At 34.2% G+C, this 26,139-nt stretch overlaps 1 protein-coding gene across 50 annotated transcripts in view; it reads left to right on the forward strand.

Annotated features, from left to right (window-relative positions):
• LOC105475646 (histone deacetylase 9) overlaps nucleotides 1-26,139 on the forward strand; it is a 919,991-nt gene that overhangs the window by 492,581 nt on the left and 401,271 nt on the right. For 22 of the 50 annotated variants that reach the window (XR_011621594.1, XM_071094019.1, XM_071094020.1 and 19 more), the window contains 4 exons: nucleotides 8,270-8,511; nucleotides 13,291-13,456; nucleotides 14,474-14,600; nucleotides 16,868-16,989. Coding sequence is in view for 49 of the 50 variants with exons in the window: in XM_071094019.1 (XP_070950120.1) it covers nucleotides 8,270-8,511; nucleotides 13,291-13,456; nucleotides 14,474-14,600; nucleotides 16,868-16,989 (657 nt within the window). In the remaining variant the exon portion in view is untranslated. The remainder of the gene's footprint in view (nucleotides 1-8,269; nucleotides 8,512-13,290; nucleotides 13,457-14,473; nucleotides 14,601-16,867; nucleotides 16,990-26,139) is intronic. The other 28 variants (XM_071094011.1, XM_071094015.1, XM_071094034.1 and 25 more) reach the window with 6 other exon arrangements.

A 26,139-nucleotide genomic window follows, 5' to 3' on the forward strand; every position in this document is an offset into this window, starting at 1 on the left:
CTGTTTCTCCTGTGTCTTCAATGATTAAAAAAAAAAAAAATGGGGATACTGGAGAAAAGAACAGTAAGAGAGAGCTAAAGAGAGTCCCAGTAGTACCTGTACATATGAGTTGCACATTTGGTGGAATAGATGTTTAAGCTGGAGATAGAATTGTCAACATAGAGGAAGCAAAGCCCTAGGAATGGAAGGGATCTGCAGAGAGAGAGAAAATGAGAGAGAGAGAGAGAGAGAGATTCTTTTCCATTTGTTTCCCATTCCATGACATACTTCCACCAGACATAAACTGTTCCTTCATGCCTTTATTCTACTTTAAATCATCTGATGTCAATATGTCAGTTAGTGTTCACAAAATAAGGGAAAGTTTTTAAAGTCTCATTTACATCTCACAACTAAATAGGCCAGATTTTGTTAGGGAATAAACTCAGAGGCTGCTGAGGGGTTGAATAACTTGTCTCTCTGACACTGGTGGCCATGGCTTCTGCCACACTGCTTGTTTTGTGAAATAACCAGGTCTCCTGTCTACCTTTCTGACCTTTCATTCCACCTGTGCCTAGTAGAGTCCAATCACAAGTCATTGCAGTTTCCTTTTTCTTTTCCTGTTCCTGTGTGTATGCTCTTCGGCCCTGAGTTCACATCTCTGTGTTTTTGGTGGCGTAGGGAGGGTTAGGCAAACATGCTTTCTTTGTGAAGCCTTTTCTGACTTTACCTGAAATAGTCAGTGGTTTCTTTTTTTCAAAATTTCTCCGTAACAAATGACATAGGACATTATTTTTCAGTTGTATGCCTCTTTCATGCCTTTCTCCTATTCACAGAACCTGATTACCTTGCCCCACCCTGCCCAACCCCATTTTATATGTACTTTATTGTGAGCTTTGGCAAGCGGGGACCACATTATACTTTTTATTTTTATTTTCATTGTGTTTAGCAGAGTAATAGCATATGCTCAAAAAATGTTTGTTGAATTAAGTTGATAAAGAAGGAAGACACGGGCAAGAAACATAGTGTGAAAGGCAGGAAGGAAACTATATGTTAGAGACTGTGGTTTACCCTCCAAAAAAGGTAGCAAGAGATAAGCCTAGAGAGGTGTTGGTGAAACTTGTCTGTGGTAAGATTTGTTGGGGCAAACAGTATTTACGAAACCCAATCCGTAATACATAGCGTGGATAGAAAGAATGAGACTGAAAAAGAAGAAGTTGTTAAAAAAAATAAAAAATAAAAAATCCTTGACAGCTGTCCCCTCTCCCCTCAACACACACATCCTCCCTGCTCATGCCCCCACTTCTGCCTCCACCTCCATCTCTACCTCCGTCCCCACCAGCTTAGCTTGACCTTCAGGAGCTAGAATCCCAAAGATCCCTTTCCCAGAGTGCTCTGCTCCGGACCTAGCAGCTTCAGGGAACTGTGAGTATTTTGTGATGTTGAAGCCAGAGAAACAAGGTGGTGAGTGACCTCCACAAACTGAGGGAAAATGTTTGAGCTTTGACTGGGCTTCTTCTGAGCTGTAGTGCAGCCCTAATTCATTCTCCTCTTTTCCACCCAATGATATCGAAGGTGTTTTGGCCTGCTGTTCGTGATGACTCCTTCACACATGTTAGCCTGCGGAAAGAAGCACTACTGAGCAGAGGTGATCAGCTTTCTCCAGGTGGATTTTGGGCCATGTTACCCGAAGAAAACCTGTTTTCTGTTTTCTGTCACTCTTCTCAGTAGCTTTGCTCTGTAGGCCAGCCCTGGAGGCCCCTTCTCCGCAGAGGATTAGAGGCCTGGCCCCAGTCCCTCATCGTCGTATTTCAGGATGGTTAGAAGCAGTGATTCCAAGGCCACATTCATCATCCGAGAGAAATATAAACTGGTATGGAAGATCACGTCTGACTTTTTGGGGGACATTTATCAGGCAAAGAACATAACCAATAGTAAAGAAGTGGTGCTAGCATCCTTGAATTCTGGAAAGCTAGGTATTTCTCATTGCCGTCCCAGAAAAAACTCTTTTTAGATTCTTCAAGGCGGTTAATATTTCAACATGAGATGGTATGATTAGAACAAAGACTGCAATGTGCTACTCATGGAAATTCAGTCCTCAAGGCCTCTTCATTTTCTTTTGAAGAAGGCTCCCAATGAAAACTGTGTTAGGTTAGCAGACCAGATAACTGGTAGAATTGCATATGTACGTGCACAGAGTTTGAGTCACAGTTTAAACCAGATAACTTCCTAATTGGTATTGAGTATTTCTATAGGAAGTTATTCCTTATTGATTTTGATTTGCTGAAAAAGTACAGAAACAGTAGGGTAAGGCCGCACATATCATAGAGGAGAAAGTAATCTCTAACACCACCTGCTAAGTTAGCATCAGTGCACATCTTGGTATTGATCAGAGTTTTAGAGATGACATGTTATCATCATGATACATGTAAATGTAATTTAATAGAACCAGCCTGCCATGGCAAATATTAAAGTCTGCAACAAAGAACAGAAAAATGAAAATGTTAATGATAGAACGATAAAATGAAAAGGAGTTGATGGAAGATATCTACTCCTGTTGAAATTTTGTATAAGGGTTTTTCTGCAGAATTTGCAGTAAACTGTTGTTATGGATCACACATTAAGGAAACCTTGAGACATCTGTTCCACAATCTTTTCTGGACCCTGAACTACTGATATTAAATACATATTTGGTTGAACATTGTTAAAGCAGAAAACAGTATAGAAGGCAGCCTCTTCCCATGGAGTTAGCATGCCCAAACTCTCACAGGTTTCCATGCATGAAGGGAGGAACAGAAGAAGCAGAATAGATAATCACAGTAGCATTTGTATATCCCCAAATCCAGAAATTTTAGTTCATGTGTCCCATTGCCAGTGTTGTGAACAACCATTTCCCAGGTAAAAAGAACTTAAGAATAAAATGGCTCTGGGCAGCATTGTTGATATAACCAAGTTGTGGCCTCTGTAATTATGAATATTAACTGAAGCTGTTAAACATGGTTTCAATTTTTATAGCACCTTTTTCAGTGGAAAACCTAACTAAATAATTGGTATATATGAGTTTGTGGTGAGATTTTGTCCATGCCCGTGTGTGTGTGTGTGTATGTGTGTGTGTGTGTGTGTGTGTGTGTGTGTGTGAAAATCTATTATTTTGAACTCTACTGCTTTGAGAAGGGCCATATGGTTGTACATGCACAAAATTGTGTATTCTTAAAATGTTTTCTTGCGTGAAGTTTGCAAGTTGTTTACTTAAAACATTAAAATGGATGGCATCTTGCTTAGGACAACTGATAAAGTAGCAACCAGAGTCCAGTTTTTGAACATATGAAAATTCTGTTTTATTATACTATGAATAATAGCATCTAAAGTGAAGAAGTAACCAATACTCCATGGTAACTAGATTATCTTTAGTACTCTGAATGAACTCTTTAATGACCCTTGAATTAAAAAAAAATTGTTACAGAAATTTAAAGCTAAACGTGAATGTTCGTGTTCATGCTCAAATAAATGTGATTATTATAAACACCTATATGATTTGGGATTTTGGTTTTATTTTGAAATGAGAGCTCTTTCATTTACAAGTTCACTAAAAACCAAAATGTTTCTTAAAAATCACTTGAGCTTGTAAACATTAAAAAGAAGGAATAACTATTGAACAAATAAGACAGACATTGTCAAGAATGGACAGGACTTTGTAAGGTAATAATTAAGACTAGTTAATATATATGTGGAAATGTTCTGACTGGGCATTTGGTATATAATAATGTGAATCATATAATAGAAATATAATAAATATAGCATACATTTGCATTTATTTGCAACCTCAGACAGACAAGGTGAGTCCAAATAAAGCTAGCTAAATCATAGTCCCTTCTTACATGTGTCAAGAGGTCTTGAGATCAGTTTAAAAAACATGTTTTATTTACAACTAATGTGAATACTAATATTTGCTGTCATCAGCTTCCTTCTAATATAACATATGCATCACTGGCCACCTGCTCTAAGTAATTTTTGAGGAATTTGCATGTTCCCAGACAAGGAATGTTGTGAACAGAGATGATTCCATTTATCCATTGTTAAAAATGGTGGTTAATTTTTCCCTGTAAGTTGATTTCTAATTATGATAATATGGAAGCTATGGAAAATGCCCTTTCTTAGACATACTGGGATGTAAAAGTGACTGTAACTTGTTGAAACTCAGCCCTGGTATTGTGTTACTATTATTTCTCCTGGGGAGACTTATCAGCCTGTCACAAAAGATGTAAGAAAAATCCAACATTCCTTTTGGAATATGATGAGCCTTTGTCACCCACAATGCAATTAATGTTAAAAATAGAAAGAATGGCTATGATATGATTATGATTAGGCAGAGATGAGCTATTGTCCAAGTAACAGGAACTAATCTAGCGGGCCAAAGATGACCTGCACAGAACCATCAGTGTGCTGATTGCCATTTCTCTCTGAGTTTGATGAAATATTCATGCCTTTGCTCTCCTCTCGGCAAGCACTATTGATTTCTTGTATAAACGCTGCTATATTTAGTCTAGACAAATGGAATGTGGATTGCTGCTGAATAAATTGGATGAAAGACTGGGATCTTGCCTGCCACTTTCTCTCAGTCTTGGGCAATTATTTATAATCAAGAGCAGTTTTTGTAAGTTGAGGGTGATTTTTCACAATTTAGTGATTAGTCTCTGAACAAAGGCAAGCAGTTAGACACAATCATTTCTGTTGGGATAGCAGGTTAAGAAGTCAAATTACCCTTTGAGGTTTACAATAACTGTTTCAGAGACTTGTAGGACTTTTTTTCTTATCTTAAAAAAATTTTTTTAGAGGTTTGATGTTTGTAGTTCATGGATAACAAGAATGCCAGCAAGAAGAGACCCCAGGGTCTCTTGAATTTTTACATTTTGTCTTTATAGGGTTAAGTTCTGACCTTTGTTTTTTGGGATTTCCATGTAAAAGCTGAAGGCTGGAGTTGGCCTTTTTAATGTAAAAATGAAATATATCTTTAACTGCCATTGCTTTTGGTTGGAATTATGCCAACTCTTTAAATTAATGTTCAATATTTCATGTTACTCTAGAGCCTTACTAAAAGTTCTACATTGGGTGCTGCAATTAAGAGATCTTACAGGCCATCATTCTAATTTGCATCTGAACTTGTCATGATTAATTTCTTTCCTTTCACAGATATCATGTTTGAGAAGTCAATGTCCATCAACCTATAGTTCATTTATAAATTATTTTCCCATTTTCGTTAAAGTGACACATAAAGTACCATCAGTGCAAACTTCTGGTCAATCCATGGCAAAATAACCAATGTTAGCAACCCAAGATTGCTATCAGTCTATAAGCACAGGCACATGCACATGGACATTCAACTCAGATGACCAGCAAGGACATTTAAGTATATGAAGCCTTAACATCTGTAGACAGGATTTCTGTTAGCCTTTCTTTCCTCACTGAAAATAGCTCTTAAATTCGCATGGAAAATTAACTTTGTAGTTTCCAAACTGGAATCTGCAAATCTAAGTTACTTACTTATAGTAATAGAGCATTAGATGCAATTTGGAAAAATATAGAAAAGTAAAGGGAGAATCATTCATATTTCCACCTAAAATACAGCCATCTTCTGTTATCTACATCACCAGTCATTGCTATTAGAATTTAAAAACTAATACGACTTAAAAACCGTGGTAGAATATATACTCAATAAGGGCTCGAATTTTTGTCTTTTTTTAAAATACCAAACTCCAACATCTAGAATGAAGCCTCGGACTTTAAGGGGTTTGATAAATCTATTTTGACTACATTACTTATATGTATATATTTTAAATGGTTGTCATAGTGTAAATATCACTTATATCACTTTTTTCATTTAATGTTACAACTTTTTTAATGTTCCCATAAACATTATTTTTAATGAATGCATAGTTTTTCTACCAAATGGATGTGACATATTTTGCTGAGACATTTCCTTGTAGTTGGTGATTTCAATAACAATAATATAACTCTAGTAAATAATATAGCATTGGACTATTTTTTTTCCCTATTTAGTATTATCTCCTGGAGATATAATCCTAGAGTTGATGAACCTGAATCGAATGGTAGAAATATGTAACATCTCTTGATACGTATTACCAAGTTGGTTTTGCATAAGTTTTTTACCAGTTGACAGCTCCACTTGCAATAAATAATTGTCTCTTTGGTCATACGCTTAGCCTATACAATGGGGCATTGTACACACTTATGTATATACGTGGGTCATATATATGATAATAATGATGCTCTATTTCGATTCATAATTTGCAATTCTTTACTAGTGAAGGTGATTTTCAGTTGTTGTATTCTTTTATTTGTTTTGATCTAGATGTTTTAGTGTTTATTTTCTAATATTTAGTAGAAATTATGTACCATTTTATTTTCATATTTGTTTCGAATATTTTTGTTTTGTTAGCTACTTACTATTGATGGTTTATTTTAATATATAAGAAATTTCCATTTTTATATCATAAAAAAGCAAAAACAAACATCTGTTAAGGGATGTGCTACATGTTATTAGTACTTACTGTTATTATCTCCAGGTTACAGATGAGGGAACAGAGGCCTAGGGAAATTAATAACATCTTCAAAGTTACACACATCAAAGAATCAAATAAGCATTTAGATTATACAGCAGAATTTGAAAACCGGTACATGTAAAGATTGAAGCATTTTGTTTGGTTCCTGGAGTATTTAAAACTTTTGAAGAGCCTGGTGCTGTTACTCGTGCCTATAATCTCAGAACTTGGGAGCCTGTCAGGCAGGAGGATCACTTGAGGTCAGGAATTCAAGACCGGCTTTGGCAACATAGCAAGATAGCACCCCAGCTCCCCACTACCCTGACCCCAGCTATAAGAAAAATAAGAAAAATTTAGCTGGTCATGGTAATATGCACCTAAAGTCCCAGATGCTTGGGAGGCTGAGGCAGAAGGATCCCTTGAGCCAGGAAGTTCTAGGCTGCATTAAACTATAATTGCACCACTGCACTACAGCCTGGGTGAAAAAGTGAGCTCTCCACCCCCCAAAAAATATTTCAATTTAATTTTCAGTTAACAATTATTTCTGTCTACACTGGATCTATATTTTCTTTTCCCCCATCAACTCCCACCAATAATTGTTTATATCTGAGTAGTGACTGGCCTCTTTTGATAAGCCATGGAATCCAGTTTGCCAGTTTCCACTCCAAAATTCCTGTTGTCTTTAGCTTAACCTTTTACAGTGAACTACACAATTTTCCTGATTCTTGTGGGTAAGGGTCATACTCAAAATATTTAACAACCAGATTGGCATGGATGCTGGTCATTCAGAATATCAGAATGGACACCAACAATAAATAAATGGTATATTTGGATAGCTACCCTGTCTGTGAGTTTTTCTGCTTAAACTAAGCCTTTAGAAAGCAGCATTCTTATCTACTAAGAGTTTTTGCTAAGAATTTTATATCTATTTTCTAATTTAATTTGTATAAATTTAAATATTATCATCTATAGTTATTCTCAGATCATCAAATCTTTTTTTACTCCAGTGGTTTGATTAAATACTTGTTTTAAGTTTCCTCATACTTTTTCCACCTTATTTATTTTAGGAGTGAGGTAGCTGAGATACAGATTGTTACCATTTAAACATCAGGACTCAGAAACTTGGCTACTTTCACTCCTTGATGTTTGGATCTGGCACCATTGCTGTGGTTAATCACCATTTTCCACATTTTAGCATGCAGTTTTGTATTCTGTCTTTGGTACATCCAACAGTGCTGCAAATACATTATATTACAACCTTTACTTTGTAAAGTTTAAGATATCTTCTGACTCTGATTACAAAGGAAGATGTTCTTAAGTGTACAAATTTAGTCATGGTGGAAGTTCTCTCTTAGGGCATCTTTTCCTCAACATAATTCCATTTTTTTTTTTTTTGTCCTCACTGACTTGATTGTTGTTAGGGGTTCAGTAGAATAAGTTTTATGAATGGCCGATACCAGAGAGCAATTGAAATCATCTGTTTGTAAAAGGGAATTGTGGAAGATTCATGGAAGAGTGCAAATTGCTGAAATTAGCCTATGGCCCATTTATCAAAACTAATGTACAAATGCCTTTATATCATCATTATAAAGAAATGGCTAGAGTCATTGGCATAAAATTTGTTGTACAGGGTATAATGTCTTATACTTTTTATTTGTTTCCAAATCAATGTGCTAATTTCCAATCCTCTATTACCCTCCTCCACTCCATTTCCCTTTTTTCTGGTTCTCTAGTGGATGTGAAGTCAGAAGTTCCTGTGGGCCTGGAGCCCATCTCACCTTTAGACCTAAGGACAGACCTCAGGATGATGATGCCCGTGGTGGACCCTGTTGTCCGTGAGAAGCAATTGCAGCAGGAATTACTTCTTATCCAGCAGCAGCAACAAATCCAGAAGCAGCTCCTGATAGCAGAGTTTCAGAAGCAGCATGAGAACTTGACACGGCAGCACCAGGCTCAGCTTCAGGAGCATATCAAGGTAGCAAATGCTTCTTTGTCTGTGACCTTACTCAGGAATCTGCACCGTGGTGGGCATGAGCAGTGCCCATGGGAACACTTTGCGGGTAGATTCACTGTGATTAAGACATGGATATATGGCTTGAAGGGAATTGTGATTTTACTAGTGAAAACTTTGGGTAAGTACCTGTTAAAACCTGTTTTGCTTCTCAGAGGGACCTTCTTTATCCTTTAGCATATGGAATCAATAGTAGGGAATAGTAACTTCCTATCCTAATTTTAGGTTCTCTCCTACGTGATTTTGTTCATTTGCCCCATCTGTTCTCCACCAGGAAGAAGCATGAGCCTAGAAGACCCATTTTATATTTCATTTCTGAAGAGTCTACGTATACTATTTGTGAGAAAGGATAAATTAGTCACCTTATGTGAAGACAGCTGTTTTTGAAAAACAAACATGGTGTATAAGTAGATGTTCTGAGTATGTCCTAATCTTCCTTATAGAAAAAAACTCATAATGTATACATTCATAATAATAGTATAATAAAAAGCTTAAGGGAGTTATAAATGGAGAAACTGGTACAAATGTTTTTATAGACTGTAGATAAGATTTATTGAAAGTATTTGGGAGTAGTTGACAATTTGAGACTAAAGTTGTTTAAATTATTCTAGCACAAATATATCCATATTCCAGAATTTAAAATAATAGCTTATTATCAAATAATATTAGAAGTGTCTGTTTTTTTATTTTGTATCTCCAGAGATAAATATTACTTTAGCTTTATTTGTAAAACATCTCACAACTTCTTGACAAAGACAGTTGAAACAAGGCTATTTAATTTGAATTTATTATGACAGAGAAAAGCAGCAAAGATTCACAATAAAAATTTTATTTTTATATACAACTCAAGATGACAAACACTTGCTAATTTATGAATGTAATAAATTATGTTATCTCATACTTTATTATTTTGTATTATAGGAACTTAATTTATTGTTTGCATATCAAGTACAAGCACACCAGTAGAGGATTGATATAGATAACTAATGTTAATAGTATATAATTTTACCACATTAATATGACAGTTTCTAAGGAAGTAAAAATTCTATCTTCTCTATATTACTTGGTTTACAAGATGTTTCTTAATCCTGGAAGAACTTTATTATCTTATATTTCTAAAAAGGCTCTTTGACAAGTGATATAAAATACATTTTTTTCTTTTACTAGTGAACTTTCCAAAAGGAACTCTTGTATATTATTGATCTATAAAATACCTTAAAGTGAGAGTACTTTCTTTTATCCCAAATGGAATCAGTAGCTCATGGCTACATTTTGAAGTATGGGTAGCCTTTCTTTAGTTTTTAGACTTATTTTTAAATGAATACTGAAGCATTATTTAAATTTAACCTTTGAAACAATAATAGAAACATTGATACCTAGATCTGTTTCTTTCCTTCCAGCATGTTAGGATGGCAAAGAGAAATGAGTAAAATGTACATTTTTCACCATACTTTTAAGATGTAAGGATCGGTGTAGTTCAATTGCTGCTTTATGTGAGTCATGTTTCCCTAAATACAGGGCAATACTGATAAGTTACTGCTTTAGATACTTCTTTTCATTTCTATTGCTGCCTTTTATAGCTATAAAATTGATATAAATTGTTTAGAAAGAAATTTATTGCTTAATTTTACTCAAAAGGTAATAGTAGCAAGTAGATAATTAATTGTTCATTTGGCACAAACAAAACAATAGTGTAGGTTTATTGACATCTGGAAAATATTGAAAAAGTGACTCCTGTGAGAAAAAAGGATTATGAGATAGCTAAAAGGAAAATTTGGCTTTTAAAATGATTTTCTAAAATAATAATTTGTTTTCTTAGAAACCAAAGACATAATTAATATTATCTTTTCAGATTAGGAAGTTTATTGATTTTTAGAATTTTTATTTTGTCTTGTATTTTTTATGGATAAAGCTAAAAGTTGATGTTTTTCATTAAGATTTCATTTTTATGGGAAAGATACAGTACATGATGCTTTATTTATATTAGCTTTTTGAGTCTTTAGCTTCTGTAATAATCACCATTTGTTGAGTTAGATGCTGTTATCCAATTTTTCCACCTAGTAAACTGAGGTAGAGAGAAATAATGTTACCTTTCCAAGGCTACACAGCCAATAAATTGTTGCTCCAAGATTTACAGTCTTGCCTGTCTGCCTCCAAAGCTCTTAAGTTGCCCTGCCTTTCTCATGGGCCAGAACATCTAGAAATAGAGGGCTAAAGTTTTATTTCTTTCTATTGTTTTAAAACTCATTCATGCAATCTTTGACAATGAATAGTAGCTATGGTAATTAAATTGTGTGCTTGTCTAGATTCCTATGAAAGATTAAAGTTCAGATGCATTGGGGCTTTGGGTGAGGCACCAAATTAATTTGACCAACCCAAGTATCTGTATAGAATTTAACGGTAAGGCAGAATTTAAGCATTCCTCCTGCTATAATGGAATATTATTTCATTACAATGGAATAATAACCCCCATTAAGGCACTGCTGTATTGAAGCCAAAATGCTGAAGATTTTAATATGAAGAGTAACCAGAAATGCTTCTGTGTCCTTCTGTGAGTAATAAGGCTATTATGGTTGATATACAGAGTTAGCTTCCTGTTGCTCCAGAGTGACTCTGATGCCATTCCATATAATAGCTTTTTATTTTTTTTCTATTACTTTTTGGTATAAAATCAAGAGTTTTAGGCACCTAATACAAAAAACAAAATTTACTAACTTCATTAGTATTGAAAGTTACAAACACATGTTGAGTATCCCTTATCTGAAATTCCCAGGACTAGAAATAGATCAGATTTTGGATTTTTTTTTCTGGATTTTAGAATATTTACATATCTGTACATAATGAGAGTCTTGGAGATGGGACTCAAGTCAAAATATAAAATTCATTTATATTTCATATACATCTTATAGCCTGAAGGCAATTTTATACAATATTGCCAATAGTTTTGTGCTTCAAACAAAGTTTGGGTACATCGAACCTTCGGAAAGGAAAGGTGTCATTGTCTCAACCACCAATGTGGACGATCTGTGGTTGTTTGGCATCACTATCGTTGCTGAGTCTGAATGTGAGGAACATGCCATTGGCATGTCTTGCCCACACACATGCCATTTTGTTACCTTTTGTGAGTGTGCTTATGTGGGTGAATCTGGGTGTATGTGGAAAAAATGTATTGCAGCTGAACGGGGGCTGGAAGGGTCTTTTTTCCCTGGGTGAAGCTGACTAAACTTTGTGTTGTGTGCCTGCATTTTGACTGGAACTCATCACGTGAGGTCAGGTATGGAATTTTCCACTTGTGGCATCATGTCAGTGCTCAAACTATTTCAGATGTTGGAGTATTTAGGATTTTGGATTTTCAGATTAGGGATGCTCAACCTATAATAATAATAATTAAAATCAATAGGGTTCAAACTTAAAAACTAAATTTTATGTACATTATAAATATGTGGCTAAAGAGAGATTGTTCTCTCTCTTACATATGAGGAACTATGACTCCGAGTAGTTTAGTAACTTGTTCAGATTTCGTATCTACTAATGTCAGAACCTAAGTAGAACTCAAGGTCCTTAGTTATTCCTCAGTGAGCACATTTACTATAGTTCATAGATATATATTTCTCAGTCTGAATGGAAGTGGACATCTCAAGATGTCTATTAAAAAGAATGTTTCAGGCTGGGCAAGATGGCTCACACCCGTAATCCTGGCAGCTAGGGAGGCCAAGGTTGGAGGATCACTTGAGACCAGGAGTTTGAGACTAGCCTGGGGAACATGGCAAGACTTTGTCTCCACTAAAAATGATAATTAAAAAAAAATTAGCCAGGAATGGTGGTATATGCCTGTAATCCTAGCCACTTAGGAGGCTAAGGTGGGAGGATCGCTTGAGCCCAGGAGATTGAGGCAGCAGTGAGCTATAATGGTGCCACTGCAATCCAGCCTGGGCAACACAGTGAGACCCTATCTCAAAAATAAAAATAAAATAGAGAACAAGAATGCATCATATTCATTTCATCCATTGTTTGAAAGTGAATTCAAGGGATTCAGAAAGCTAAACAGTAGTACATTAAAATGAAGTTTTGTGGAAGTGGTTTCTTCTTGACCAGTGTCTTTAATCTAAAAGCTTTTGTGTACTGAATGAAGGAATAAAGCTTTTGCTATTTTGATATTTTGAGAGCATATATATTCTACATATTATGAATATATACATTGCATTAGTCTATTGAGAACTTGCTCTGTAAGGTTTTGAAATTTTTAGCATTTGTTAACTTCAGGTAAACTTTTCCCAAATTAACTTAATATCTCACCATTCTGTATTTGCCTTGATTATTTTTACACCATTTCTCAGGCTAAGAATGGAAGATTTCAGTTGTTCATTTATAATGTGAGGGACTTCGTAAAATAGACTTCGGAGCAGTCCCTACCTTTCCCTATTTGTGTGTTCAAAGAAAATTCATTAAAGGAAATAAAGATTTAATTAAAGGAAATGAGAAGACCTGAGTGAATTTATAGTAGTTAGTTTTGAGAGGGATGCACAGATAATGGAGCTACCTAAAACTTGCCTGTTGGTGATGTTAAGACCTTCACTGCATTAGTTGCTTGTCCTTAGATTTCAATGATTTACAGAAAAAGTGGGTACAAATATGAACTAAATACAAACTAGTTCCAAAAGCTCATAACATTTCAGTTTTGGTCAGTGATGACTATGAAGCCTAAAGAAATTGCACACTCTCATGTCTTTCTCTTCTCGCAAGTTGCAACAGGAACTTCTAGCCATAAAACAGCAACAAGAACTCCTAGAAAAGGAGCAGAAACTGGAGCAGCAGAGGCAAGAACAGGAAGTAGAGAGGCATCGCAGAGAACAGCAGCTTCCTCCTCTCAGAGGCAAAGATAGAGGACGAGAAAGTAAGAGGCACCAGGGTAAACGATGGACTCTCTTTCCTCATCGTTAGCTGATCGTTATTCAGAACAAAACCTGATAAAGAGTGCAGTTAGACTCATCAAAATTGTCTGTGTTTAATTAAAAGCGTAGATTACAGACCCAACTGTGAAGTTTTGACATTTATATACCAGCTCACATCATTGAGTCTGCAGAGCATCTCAAGAAGCAAACATAGCATTATCTGGCAAAGGTGCTAATTTCTCTTGTTTTGAACCTTAAAAATAATGTAATGCTAAAGCAGTCTAATATATGCCATCTTGTTTAATAATCAGCTTGTATCTATATCTCCTGACTATGCCTTCCTTACTCCTGGCCAAGTAATAATTGCTGTCTAAGTAAAGCCTTGCCTCCATTTAGTTTTGGCATACTCAAACTTTGAGAAGATTTAAGGCATAACACATGCAAAAGAACTATCCACAAGAGGGAGACAGATCCAAATAATTCCCTGGTATTAGGCCAGTTCAAAATCAGGTCGTAGCAAGGTTTAAAATTTGATGACTTGAAGTGGAATTGTCAGCAATATTTATTTGTTTAATGCTCAAAGGGTTTTTTTTTAAACTAAGGTTTTCAAACTAGCAACTCAGAAAAGATCATTTTAATGTGTTTAAGGGATTTAATATGGATCTAATCCCTTAAGATAACTTGATTATTAAAATACAGTGTTTTGTTCCTCTGCAGTATTTTTTAAACGTAAAAAAATTGATTTTGGGAATTCCCTTTCTGCAAAAGTAATTAAAGAAATAGCTGAAGTCTTTTGAAAATTTGCAGTTTAAGTAGTATTTATAAAGCATTACTGTACTATTTTCTAAAGCATATTTGGACTGTGGTTTCTTCTTTTAATAGGAAAACTTTATATGCTGTGACCAGCGATTTTACTTCTTAATCTTTGTTAAATATTCTAGAGGCACGAGAGAACAAAACTCACCATCAACATCTGTTTCTGTGTGTGTGTGTGTGTGTGTGTGTGTGTGTGTGTGTGTGTGTTTGTGTTTCAGGGGCAGTGGCAAGTACAGAAGTAAAGCAGAAGCTTCAAGAATTCCTATTGAGTAAATCAGCAACGAAAGACACTCCAACTAATGGAAAAAATCATTCCGTGAGCCGCCATCCCAAGCTCTGGTACACGTATGTTCAGTGTTTGGCTGTTTTCATTCCCGGGGTAAAGAACACAGGTTCTGTATTTAGCTGACCTGGGCACAAATCCTTAGCCTGCCATTTCTCAACTGTCTGGCTGTGGGCAAGTTCCTTGAATTCTCAAAGGATCAGTTTCCTCCTCCATAAAAAGAGAAAAATAATAGTGCATGCCCTATAGGGTTGCTGGGACGGTCCTATGAAATAATGTGGTAAAGTACATAACAGAGAGAAGTGCTAAATAAATGGTGGCATTTATCAACTTGAAGGCAAGGAAGTACATACGTTCTTTGATGAATGAATAACTGACAAATATGAGGTGGGCATAGACTTATGTACTTTGCATTTTTCCATTCTCAGCTGGTGCATCTGATATCTATATAGTAATTTCAAAAGATTTGGCAGATTGTGATTTTATTACACTTGACTTGGTGTAAGATGGAGGTCAGCTATTTTTAAAAGTTTAGTAGAATTTTGTCTCAAATGAAAAAAAAGGAAGGAAGAAAGGAAGATAAGGGAGGATAGGGAAGGGAAGAAGGAAGGTTGCTAAATAAATAACTCTAAGTCTTCAGTGAATAGTTTACACCTGCCTACCTCACCTCATTTCTTCCCAGACAGCAAAATAATAGCTTGGCTTCTGACACACAACCCGACAACATAATACATTGTGGTATTATGGTTTTTATGGAACCATATTTCCGTAAGTCCAATACACAAATATTTCAATAAAATATGGAGGATGTGGTGATTTTAAAACTCAGGGCAAAGAACTGATAGGCAAATTATATATGGATAATAGACTAATAGATAATAGTTTCATTTCTTTCTTAAAATTGTTTACCAAATGACATAGAATTTTACACTTACATATTTTTCAATCCCTCACACCATTAAAGATAGAAATAGTACTTGATTACTCTGTTATATTAATACTGTAAGCATCCTGGGAGTTCTATTTAAAGAGTTAATGTACTTATAAGCCTATTTTATAGGTATCTGCTGTTCTCTACATCTCCAAACAGGTAACAGACAGATACCATAATGTTTTATAAATACTTTTGAATGATTTTCATAATTTCTATCATGTATATCAGTTGACATGAAAAACAAATCTCTGAAGAACAATTTCAGATATTCAATCAATATCACAAATTATTTAAAAAGAAACACGATTTTGTTACCTAAAACTACACACATAATTTATAGCTAAATCATAATTCAAAATTAAAGTCTGTTCTAAGAAAAGATAGTAGCATTTTTAAATGAGGAACAGCTACATGCAAAGAATTTGTTGGTTAAGTTCATTAGCTGTTCTCTTAGGTAATATTAAGCATAGCTCTCACACGTTACTTGGCAATATTTACCTCGTTTTTATGGAATTGAGCTTCAGTAGAGTCCAACTTCAGATAACCACAAATGATTAATTTATAGAATCTGAGTTTAATACCTTTTTTGCCAGTTATAGCTAGATGAAATATCCTTAAACCAATAAAGTCTCTAAAATGTATGCTTTAAACAAATAATAATGGTAGAACAATCATTGTGATGGTGGCACTATGTTCTGTTCATTGTTTTTGTTACGTATATAATTATAGATATTTATATCTACTATATAGTCGATGTTCAGTCCTATAAACTATTCTCCAGCAGCACAATTGCATTTCTTAGATTGTATTCACCCAGGAAAAAGAAAACATTTTTAAAAATCGGTTTCATATTAAAGAATATGATTCCCATTCTTTACTACTGAAACTGACACGAAAGTCAGGAGATGGGAGTCCACTGGCAAAATCCTGTCTTTTCAATAAAAAAGGCTACTCTCATGTACTCACATGTACTATCTAGCAATTTTTTAAAATGAAGTCCTTGCATATGTTTACTTTTACCTTGATTGTTTTATACTATTGACTAAAAAGGATTGAGATGATTACTTTTCCCCTAAGATGGCTCTTAAGAGAGCATAAGCAACAATCTCAAATTGTCAAAAGCTCAGACTCTGGATAAATTACTGTAGCGAAGCAAACTTTTCTATGTGATTGTATGACCAAGCACATGGTGGACATCCTTAGGAACCCTGCATCATTCAATAGCATACTGCTACAGTGAACTTGGTTACATGAGGCTGTGGTTTGTATACACTAAGGAGAAAGAGCATAAACATAGCTTATGAGGCACGTGTATAGCATGCACAGCTGATTATTGCTGACCGACATGCAGTAAAAACTACTGAGTAAATAGTGAAACTTCCTTCTCTTTTCTAGGGCTGCCCACCACACATCATTGGATCAAAGCTCTCCACCCCTTAGTGGAACGTCTCCATCCTACAAGTATACATTACCAGGAGCACAAGATGCAAAGGATGATTTCCCCCTTCGAAAAACTGGTAAGTTGGTTTAACAAGAACTCTGTTTGCTCTTCTGTAACACACCTGTAAGTTACATTTTGCCACAACTCTAGAAGAAAGTCAAAGGATTTGAATCATAGATAATATACCTCCCCACTCCTGCCCCCAGCATCAGCAAACATGCTCATAAGCACGTGCACATGCACACACATACCCTACTTATTTCTATATCAGTTGATTCACAACATAATCAAAATACCTCTTTTTCAATTTAAAAGTTCATCGTATTTTAATTTTAGCCAAATTATTTTCTTATTAGGAATAAATAAAAATAAAAATTTGATATCTCAGAAAACCTAACACTTCTCTATTAGATAGGGCCTCTGTAATATCTTTCATTGACCTGTTTTTCTGCCGTACCTCAACCATTTACCACAAAAATTAGAACAATAAAGTTTAATTTTTCTGACAAATATTTTACAAACCTTAAATTTTCATTGTTTTCATGGTGAAAGCAGTGAAGGCCAAAGCTACCTTCTGAGTAAGTGACGTGCCTTATATCTCGTGGATTATAATAGAACTCAGAGTGAAATTATAGTTCATAATCTCATGTAGTTATGTTAACATTTATATAGGGGAAGTAGCACAATGAAGCTTTTATGTAGAATTTAGTAAACAGTTCTGTGGCTCTAAGGATTGTGTTTGTTGTTCCGTCTTCATCTCCTTTCTGAGCATTCTGATATATATATATTTAATGTCTTATATGCGCTTACTGCTATAATAAATGTTTAAACTTTAACTAGATACATGTATAAATAGCATTTGTGTACATTCTATTCTAAATCTCATGTTGTTTGCCAAATATAGTTATTTAGAGACAGTAGTAAATTTAAAAATGTTTGTCTCCACAACTGATCTTAAAAGATATTCATATAAGATAGCTTGGTCTATTGTATTTGACTCAGATCTACTTGAAGAAGTATAGATTTATTTATTTTATATAAGTGCAGAGTGAAAATGATTTCAAATAATTACATTCATTTTCCCAAGCAATTTTGAGTAATTAAAATGAATATAGATTGTAAAAACACATGCCGAAGCTATTTTCTGTCATATCATTTACCTGTAGCATAATGAAGATTTAAAAATAAAATCAATTATGAATTAGAATTTATTATTGGCCATCTAGCATATATTGTAGGCACTAGGAAATGATCTCTAACTATTGCAGAACAACCTGTGGCTTTTTAATTTAAATAACCCAAAGATTTTTGCATTTCTACTAAAAGATGGTAAGTATTATAAAATACTTCAGTGGAAGGCTATTCAAAGACAAAGATAATTGAGTTTTATGTATTGCATCAGAATTTCACACTATTATCTATAAATCAGAGTGTCTTATAAATAAACTTTTCTAGGATAAAAGCAAGAAAGCAAAAAGTGAACCTCTATGTTATTTCTAAAACATGAGTATAGTTTATGAAAAGTGATCCATAAAGGACATGAGTTTTAGAATGTGGGGACTTTGATCTGCAGGCTTGACATTTATTTGTGAGTAGCATGAGTAGGAGCTATTTACTAAGATTATGTAGATACTACCCCAGGTCTTAGGGAAGTGACTGACATTCAAGAGTCCAAGGAGTTACTAAAAGGAAAGAAAAATATGGATTCCCCTTATGGCAGGAGGTTACTGATGAGTGATACAGTTACATTCACAGAGAAAGACTTCTATCCTGCTGAGCGCAGAGCCTTTGAATATATCCTTACCACTGGGAGATTGAAAACTGACTGCAGAACTGATACTGACTTTGAAAAGAAGTGGCATTTGGGAACATTAAGCACCCAGAGAGAAAATCTGATATTTTTAATACTTAAGGAGAAGTACTAAAAACTCATACTTTGTGTCCCACTGTTGCCATGCAAACAGCTTAAGGTTTTTCCTCTGTGAAGAATAAATAACAAGCTGTTAATTTATTCTCATAGATTTTCCCAATCCACAACACAATTTAAAAAGAAATCCTTCTCATGATATATATGTTACAAACCCTATTTAAATTTGCACAAATATGCAAGACATTTTCTGTGCCTTATTATGTGCTATATAATAATAGTGAAAAATCCCTGGTCTTTTCTAGAGGTATTTTTTCTGTATTTGATCAGTATTTCATGTTTCTTCCTTTTATGTTGAAAATCTGATATTTATGAAGTATCTGGCTGTTGATCTATAAAACTAAACATTTTCAAGCATTGTAGCAATGAAGTTCTTGAACAGCCATTAATACTTTAATATCTCTATAGGGGTTTCAAAATATTCCTTAATTCAATTCCAATTGCCTGTTTAAGAAAAGTAAGATATAATTAAATACAGATGTTTTCTACACTCTATCTAAAATACTTAGAGATGCCCTTCATTAATTACAAAATAGGTGGAACACTTTCAGCTTTTATAAATATAATCCATTTTGTGTATTTCCAATTCCATTGTGAGAAAATTTAGACATATAGTTGCACTAAAAGAAGAACACTGAAATGTTGTCAAATAATAATTTTGACTTCAATGTTTATTGTATTTCAGTGACTCAAAAGTCTTTACAATCTAAGTGAACAATAAAATTTTACCATAATAAAACATATGTGATGACTGGGGAAACTGTTTAAGATAGTTTGTGTAAAGCTACATCATACTAAATGAAATCTAGAATAGTGTCATTGATCATAGAGTGTAAACACCAGCACAGCTACTGTAGAGTGATGCTTTGTTATTAGAGCCAGATTCTAAACCTCTCTTGTCTGCTTGGATTTCACTGAACTCAATCTTAGAGTTAAAAGAAGTTGTTAAATGAGTGTATTCTATCGTTTGATCTATGTATGATACTATTTTAGTTTCTTTTTAAATCTACATCAGCAATATGTATTAGCAAGCAAGATTTACAAGAGTAAAACTGGAATCAGAGTTAGAAAAGTCCTAATGGTCTTACATTGATTGAGGTAGCCCTAGGATGTCCCTTAAGCAGGGAACACAATTTGACACCTCTCTTGACCTTTTAGGACCTTCCCCAGACAGTGATAAGCCAGGAACAGTTAACTACAGAAAACTCATTTGCCTGCAGAAATCTGACCTTTGTCACGCAAAGTAGACCTTTACTTCCTTCCCCTTAGGAGAATCATAGTTGCTCCTAGAATTTGGGCATTTTAGAAACATGGAATTATATTAAGAGTTGGCTCTAACCATGCCCATTCCAATTCACTTTTCTTTAAAATGTAAGAATGGAGTGTCTTCTCCTCCGGCCCCTGGTTTTGAAGTGGAAAATAACACAATTGTTTTTAGTTTTTATATGCATTGCCCACACTTAAAATAGTACTTCCTTCTAGAATTATACATTGTAATTCATTTTGTTCTATAACACAAGGATATGTTGATATGAAAATGTGGAATATTTTACTAAACTTATACTTCGGCTGAAAATGGTATCATTGCTGTAGTAGATGACTTTATTGTTTTTATATAGTAAACTGCTGAACTGATGATAAACTATCAAGTAGGGAAAGGAAGTTTTGGAAATAGTACATATTTCCTGGCAGTTTGGAAATGGTATATATTTCTCACAGAGATTCTACATATGTGGTGATTTTGAACTGACCTTCAAAACCATTTGATTGGATTCTGTTCCAGTGAGTGTGTGCATATGTTTCATAAAATATCGTGATAAAAATTTCTAGAAGTTTTATGCTCCATTATATTATTGAGGTTTTACCCAATGAACTTTGCCTTTCTTTGAATATTACAGTCTTTCCATTTAATACTTCTGAACAAAGTGAGTTGGCTGGCTAGATTAACCTCTTAAAGTGCACAAGCCATATAAAGCTTGGCTTGGGCTAATAAGAGACTTTTCCAGCCCCACTGAAATATTTATTTTAATGGTCAGCAACACTAGAATAAGACTCAAAGATGGAAAGAGTCCAAACATAAGTGAAGGTTTTGGAAGGCCAGTATCATTTTCCACACTGAGGAAATTGGAAAGAAGGCAGAGGTGAGATATGTAGCTTTGTAAATTACCTTTTGGTATAGCAGTCAGCAGTTATGTTCTAGTACCTTGATGACCTCTTCAAATCATTATAATAAAAATTAACACAATAATTATTTTTAATGGTTTAGAATATCTCTTCCTCTCTCTCCCCCTCATTCTGTGTCTTTCAGAATACACTTGTGCATGTGTGCATTGTATACATGAACATTATACACATTTCTGCAAAGATATCATTAAGATGGCTTAGGCTTATAATGATATTTGCTCAAAATCTTATTCAAGATTGACAAACACTGGAGCATTTTTATATATCTTAGTACTCTATCTTGGTTACCTTGTTTTGACTAAACTTGTTTAAAATTATTGAAATAAACTTCTTTTAATGAATCTTATACTCATTTTCTCAGAATTGAGAAGTAATATGGCCATTGTAATTCAGGCTTTGAAGCTACACATACCACTTGAAAATTTGGGTCCTCAATCTTGAGAAGTTAATTTAACCTCTCTAAGCCACGATTCCCTCATCTGTCAATTGAGGATAATAATCGCACTTGATTTGCACAGTTATTTTTAGAATTCAATTAAATAATGCATGTAAAGCACTTAGGATCATACCTAGGATTTAAGGAGTGCTTACTCTTGACTGTATGTTTGTAGTTGATAAGGAAATTTTATTTATTTCTATTATACCAAAACTAAATCTCTTTTTTGTAGAAGGTCTTTTTAATGTCTTACATTCTTCCACCTTTATTAATAAAACAACTAAGCTAAGAAAAAAGTGAGCAATATTTTCTTTTTAAGCTATGGGCAACTCGCAAGGCTATTGTCAAAATGAGGGTAAAGTTATTTGCTAATTTTGCATATTCTCTGGCATTTCAGAGCTCACTATAGTATCCAAAGAAGCAGCAGGCTGCATGCCTATAGTCCTAGTGACTCAGGAGTCTGAGGAGGGAGGATTGCTTGGCCCAGGAATTTGAGCCCAACCTGGGCAACATAGGGAGACCCTGTCTCTTAAAAAATAAAATAAAAAAGGGAACAGCAGGCTTGTTTTTGTTGTTCATTGTAGGAGGAAGTCTGATTGATGTTCTGTACTCACTAGGGCCAGAGTTTTAATTTCTGCTATTAATTTCATTTTAAAATTAGCAGACTTTAGTTTTAAGAAAAGTTTTATATTTACAGAAAAATCAAACAGATATTGTTGAGTTCCCCTATTGTTGCCTCCTCCTAACCCCTAGGTTTCTGCTTTTTAAATATCTTGCATCAGTGTGGTACATTTGTTGCAATTAAAGAACAACTATTGATAGATTATTGTTAATGCAGTCCATAGTTTATATTAAGGTTTACTCCGTGTTGTAAGATTCTATGAGATTTAACAAATGCATCATATCATGTCATATATTCACCATTACAGAACAATATAGAATAGTTTTACCACCCTAAAAATCTCCTGTGTCCCACCTATTCATCCTTCCCCCACCCAACCTTTGGTAACCGCTAATTTTTTTATTGTCTCTGTAGTTTAGCCTTCTGCAGAATGTCATAAAGCTACAATATGTGGCCTTTTCAAACTGGCTTCTTTTATTTGGCAATATGCATTTAAGATTCTTCCATGTATTTTGGTAGCTTGAAGCTTTTTTTGTTACTGAATAATATTCCATTGTATGGCTGAACCACTGTTTATCCATTTACCTCTTGAAGGACATTTTTGTTGCTTCCACATTTTGGGGATTATGAATAAGATGCTATAAACGTTCATATGCAGTCTTTGTATGGACATGTTTTCAACTCAATGGGATAAATACCTAGGACTGCATTAACTGGATTATATGGTAAGACTTGATGTTAAAAGAAGAACAACAAACAACAAAAAACTGTCAAACTGTCTTCCAAAGTGGCTGTACCATTTTGCATGCCCACCAGCAATACAACAGAGTTCCTGTTGCTCTACGTACTTGTTAGCACTTTGTATTTTCAGTTTTTTTTCCAGTTTTAGTCATTCTAATAGGTATGTAGTAGTTTCTCATCGCAGTTTTAATTTGTAATTCCGTAATGAGAAGTGGTGCTGAGCATCTTTTCATATGTCATTTGCTATCTCTATATCATCTTTGGTGATGTCTTTTTAGATATTTTACATTTTTTAAATTGTGTTGTTTTCTTATTGAGATTTAATAATTATTTGTGTATTTTGGGCACAAATTCTTTATTTGCTATTTGTCTTACAAATATTTTTCCTCAATCGGTAGTTTATCTTTTAATTCTTGTATCATTGTCTTTCACAGAACAGAAGATTCTAATTTTATTAAACATCAATATTTCCTTTCACGGACCATGCTTTTAGTTTTATATCCAAACATTTGTTGCCAAACCCAGGGTTAACTAGATTTTTTCCTATGTTTTCTTCTAGAAGTTTTACAATATTTCATTTAGATCTATAATTTATTTTGAGTTACTTTCAATGAAAAGGATAAGGTCCTTGTCTAGATTCATTGTTTTGCATATCGATATCCAATTTTACTGACAACATTTGTTGAAGAGACTATCATCCTTTCTCCAAAGAATTGTCTTAGCTCCTTTGTCAAAGATCAGTTGACTATATTTGTATAGGTTTATTTCTGTACTCTCTATTCTATTTCACTTGTCTACTTGTCTATTCTTTTGCCAATACCACACTGTCCTGATTACTGTAACTTCATAGTAATTCTACAAGTATGGTACTTTAAGTCCTCTTAACTCTTCTTCCATATTGTGTGGGCTATCCTGAGTCTTTTCCCTCTGGGTATAAGCTTTAGAATCTGTTTGTTGTTAACCATGAAATAACTTACTGGAATTTTGTTTTGTTTTGTTTGGAGAAAGGGTCTCATTCTGTCTCCCAGGCTGCAGTGCAGTTGTGCAGTCTCCTGGGCTCAAGTGATCTCCCCGCCTCAGCCTCCTGAGTAGCTTGGGAGCATAGGCACATACCAACATGCCTGGCTAATTTTTGTATTTTTTGTAGAGATAGGGTTTTGCTATGTTGACCAAGTTACTTACTGGGATTTTAACTGGGATTATGCTGCATCTAAAGATCAAGTTGAGAATAGTCATCTGAACAATACTGAGTTTCTCTATCCATGAATATGAATAATTCTTTTATTTAGATTTTCTTTGATTTCTTTCATCAAAGTTTTCTAGTTTTTCTCATTTACATCCTCTACATAATTTATTAGATTTATACTTTCCTAATTTTTTTGGTATTAATGTAAATGTTACTGTGTTTTAAATTTCAAATTCAAATGGTTTGTTGCTGGCATGTAGGAAAGCAGTTGACTTTTGTATATTAACTTTCTATCTTGCAAATTTGTGTAACAGCTTATTCATTGCCGGAGCTTTTTGTTGTTATTGATTCTTCGGGATTTTCTACATAGACGATGTGATTTGTGGACAAAAACTTTACTTTATTTCTTCATTCCCAATCTGTATGCCTTTTTTATTTTTCTTTTTTATGTCTTATTGCGCTAGCTAGGACATTCAAAATGATGTTGAGATGTCGAGTAGGAGAAGTAAAAGGGGACATCCTTACCTTGTTCCCAATGTCAGGGGAAAACATTTTGTTTCTCACCATCAAGTGGGATATTAGCTGTAGATTTTGTGTTTGTGTTGCCAAATTCAAGAGTTCCCTCTATTCCTAATTTTCTGAGAGTCCTTACAAATTATGTTGGGTTTTGTCAAGTCCCTTTTCTGTATCAACTGATATAATCATGATTTTTTAAAAAGCCATTTGATGTAATGGTTTACATTAGCCAATTTTCAAATAGTGAACCAGCCTCATATACCAGAAAATCCTACTAGCTTGTGTTGTACAATACTTTTTGTACATCATTGTATTTGATTTGCTAGTATTTTGTGGAAGATTTTTAAATATATATTCAGGAGAGATAATTGATCGATGCCTATCTATTCCTATATAATGTCTATATCTGATTTTGGCAGTATGGTAATGCTGTCCTCATAGAATGAGTTAGGAAGTAGTCCTATTTTCTGGAAGAGATTAGAGTATTGATACCATTTACACTTTAAGTATTTGGTAAAATTTACTAGTGAAACCATTTGGACCTGGCGCTTTATTTTTTGGAAGGTTATTAATTATTGATTCATTCTCTTCCATTAGATATAGGCCTATTTAGATTATCTCTTTCTCCACATGTCAGTTTTAGTAATTTGTGTTTTTCAAATAATTCATTCATTTGAGTTTTCAAACTTGTTAGTAGAGAGTTATTCATAATATTGCTTTATTATCCTTTTAACATCCACAGCATCAATAGCTATGATATGACCCCTCTTTTATTTCTGATATTAGTTACTGGTTTCTTCTCTCTTACGTCTTTTTTCCTGACAGTCTCACTGTAGTTTCATCAGTTGATCTTTGAAAGTACCAGTTCTTTGTTTTGTTGAGTTTTCTCTATTGATTTCGTGGTTATAATCATTTTGATTTTCCTGTTAATTTTTACTTTTTTTTCTGCCTACTTTAAGCTTAGATTGTTATTTTTCCTCAATTTTTTTAAAGTGGAAGCTCAGATTATTCAATTTTTGTCTTTTCTTCTAATATATGCACAATGCTATAAATTTGCCTCTAGGCACGGCCTTTACAGCATCCCATAAATTTTGATATGTTGTATTTTCATTTTCATTTAGTTGAAAATATTTTGAAATTTATCCTGAGAGTTCTTCTTTAAGTCATGTTTTATTTAGAGTTATATTATTTAATCTCTAATTACTTGAGTATTTGCTAGCTGTCTTTCTGTTATTTATTTTAAGCTTTCTGTTATTGATTTGTATTGTGGCCTGAGTATGTACTGCATACACATTCTGTTCCTTTAGATTTGTTGAAGTACATCTTATGCCTCAGAATATATTCTGTTTTGGTTAGATGTACTAAAGTCTCCAACCATAATAGGTTTGTCTGTTTGTCCTTCCAGTTCTGACAGGTTTTGCTTATGTATTTTGATGTGACATTATTAGGAGCATACATATTAAGGATTGTTATATCTTCTTGGAGAACTGACTGTTTTAACAATATGTAACAAACACCTCTTTTATCTTCAGTAATTTTCTTTGCTTTGAAATCTGCTCTGTCTGAAATTAATATAGCTTTTCCAACATCCTTCTGTTTAGTGTGAACATGTTA

The sequence above is a fragment of the Macaca nemestrina genome, chromosome 4 (assembly GCF_043159975.1).
Source record: "Macaca nemestrina isolate mMacNem1 chromosome 4, mMacNem.hap1, whole genome shotgun sequence".
NCBI lineage: Eukaryota > Metazoa > Chordata > Mammalia > Primates > Cercopithecidae > Macaca > Macaca nemestrina.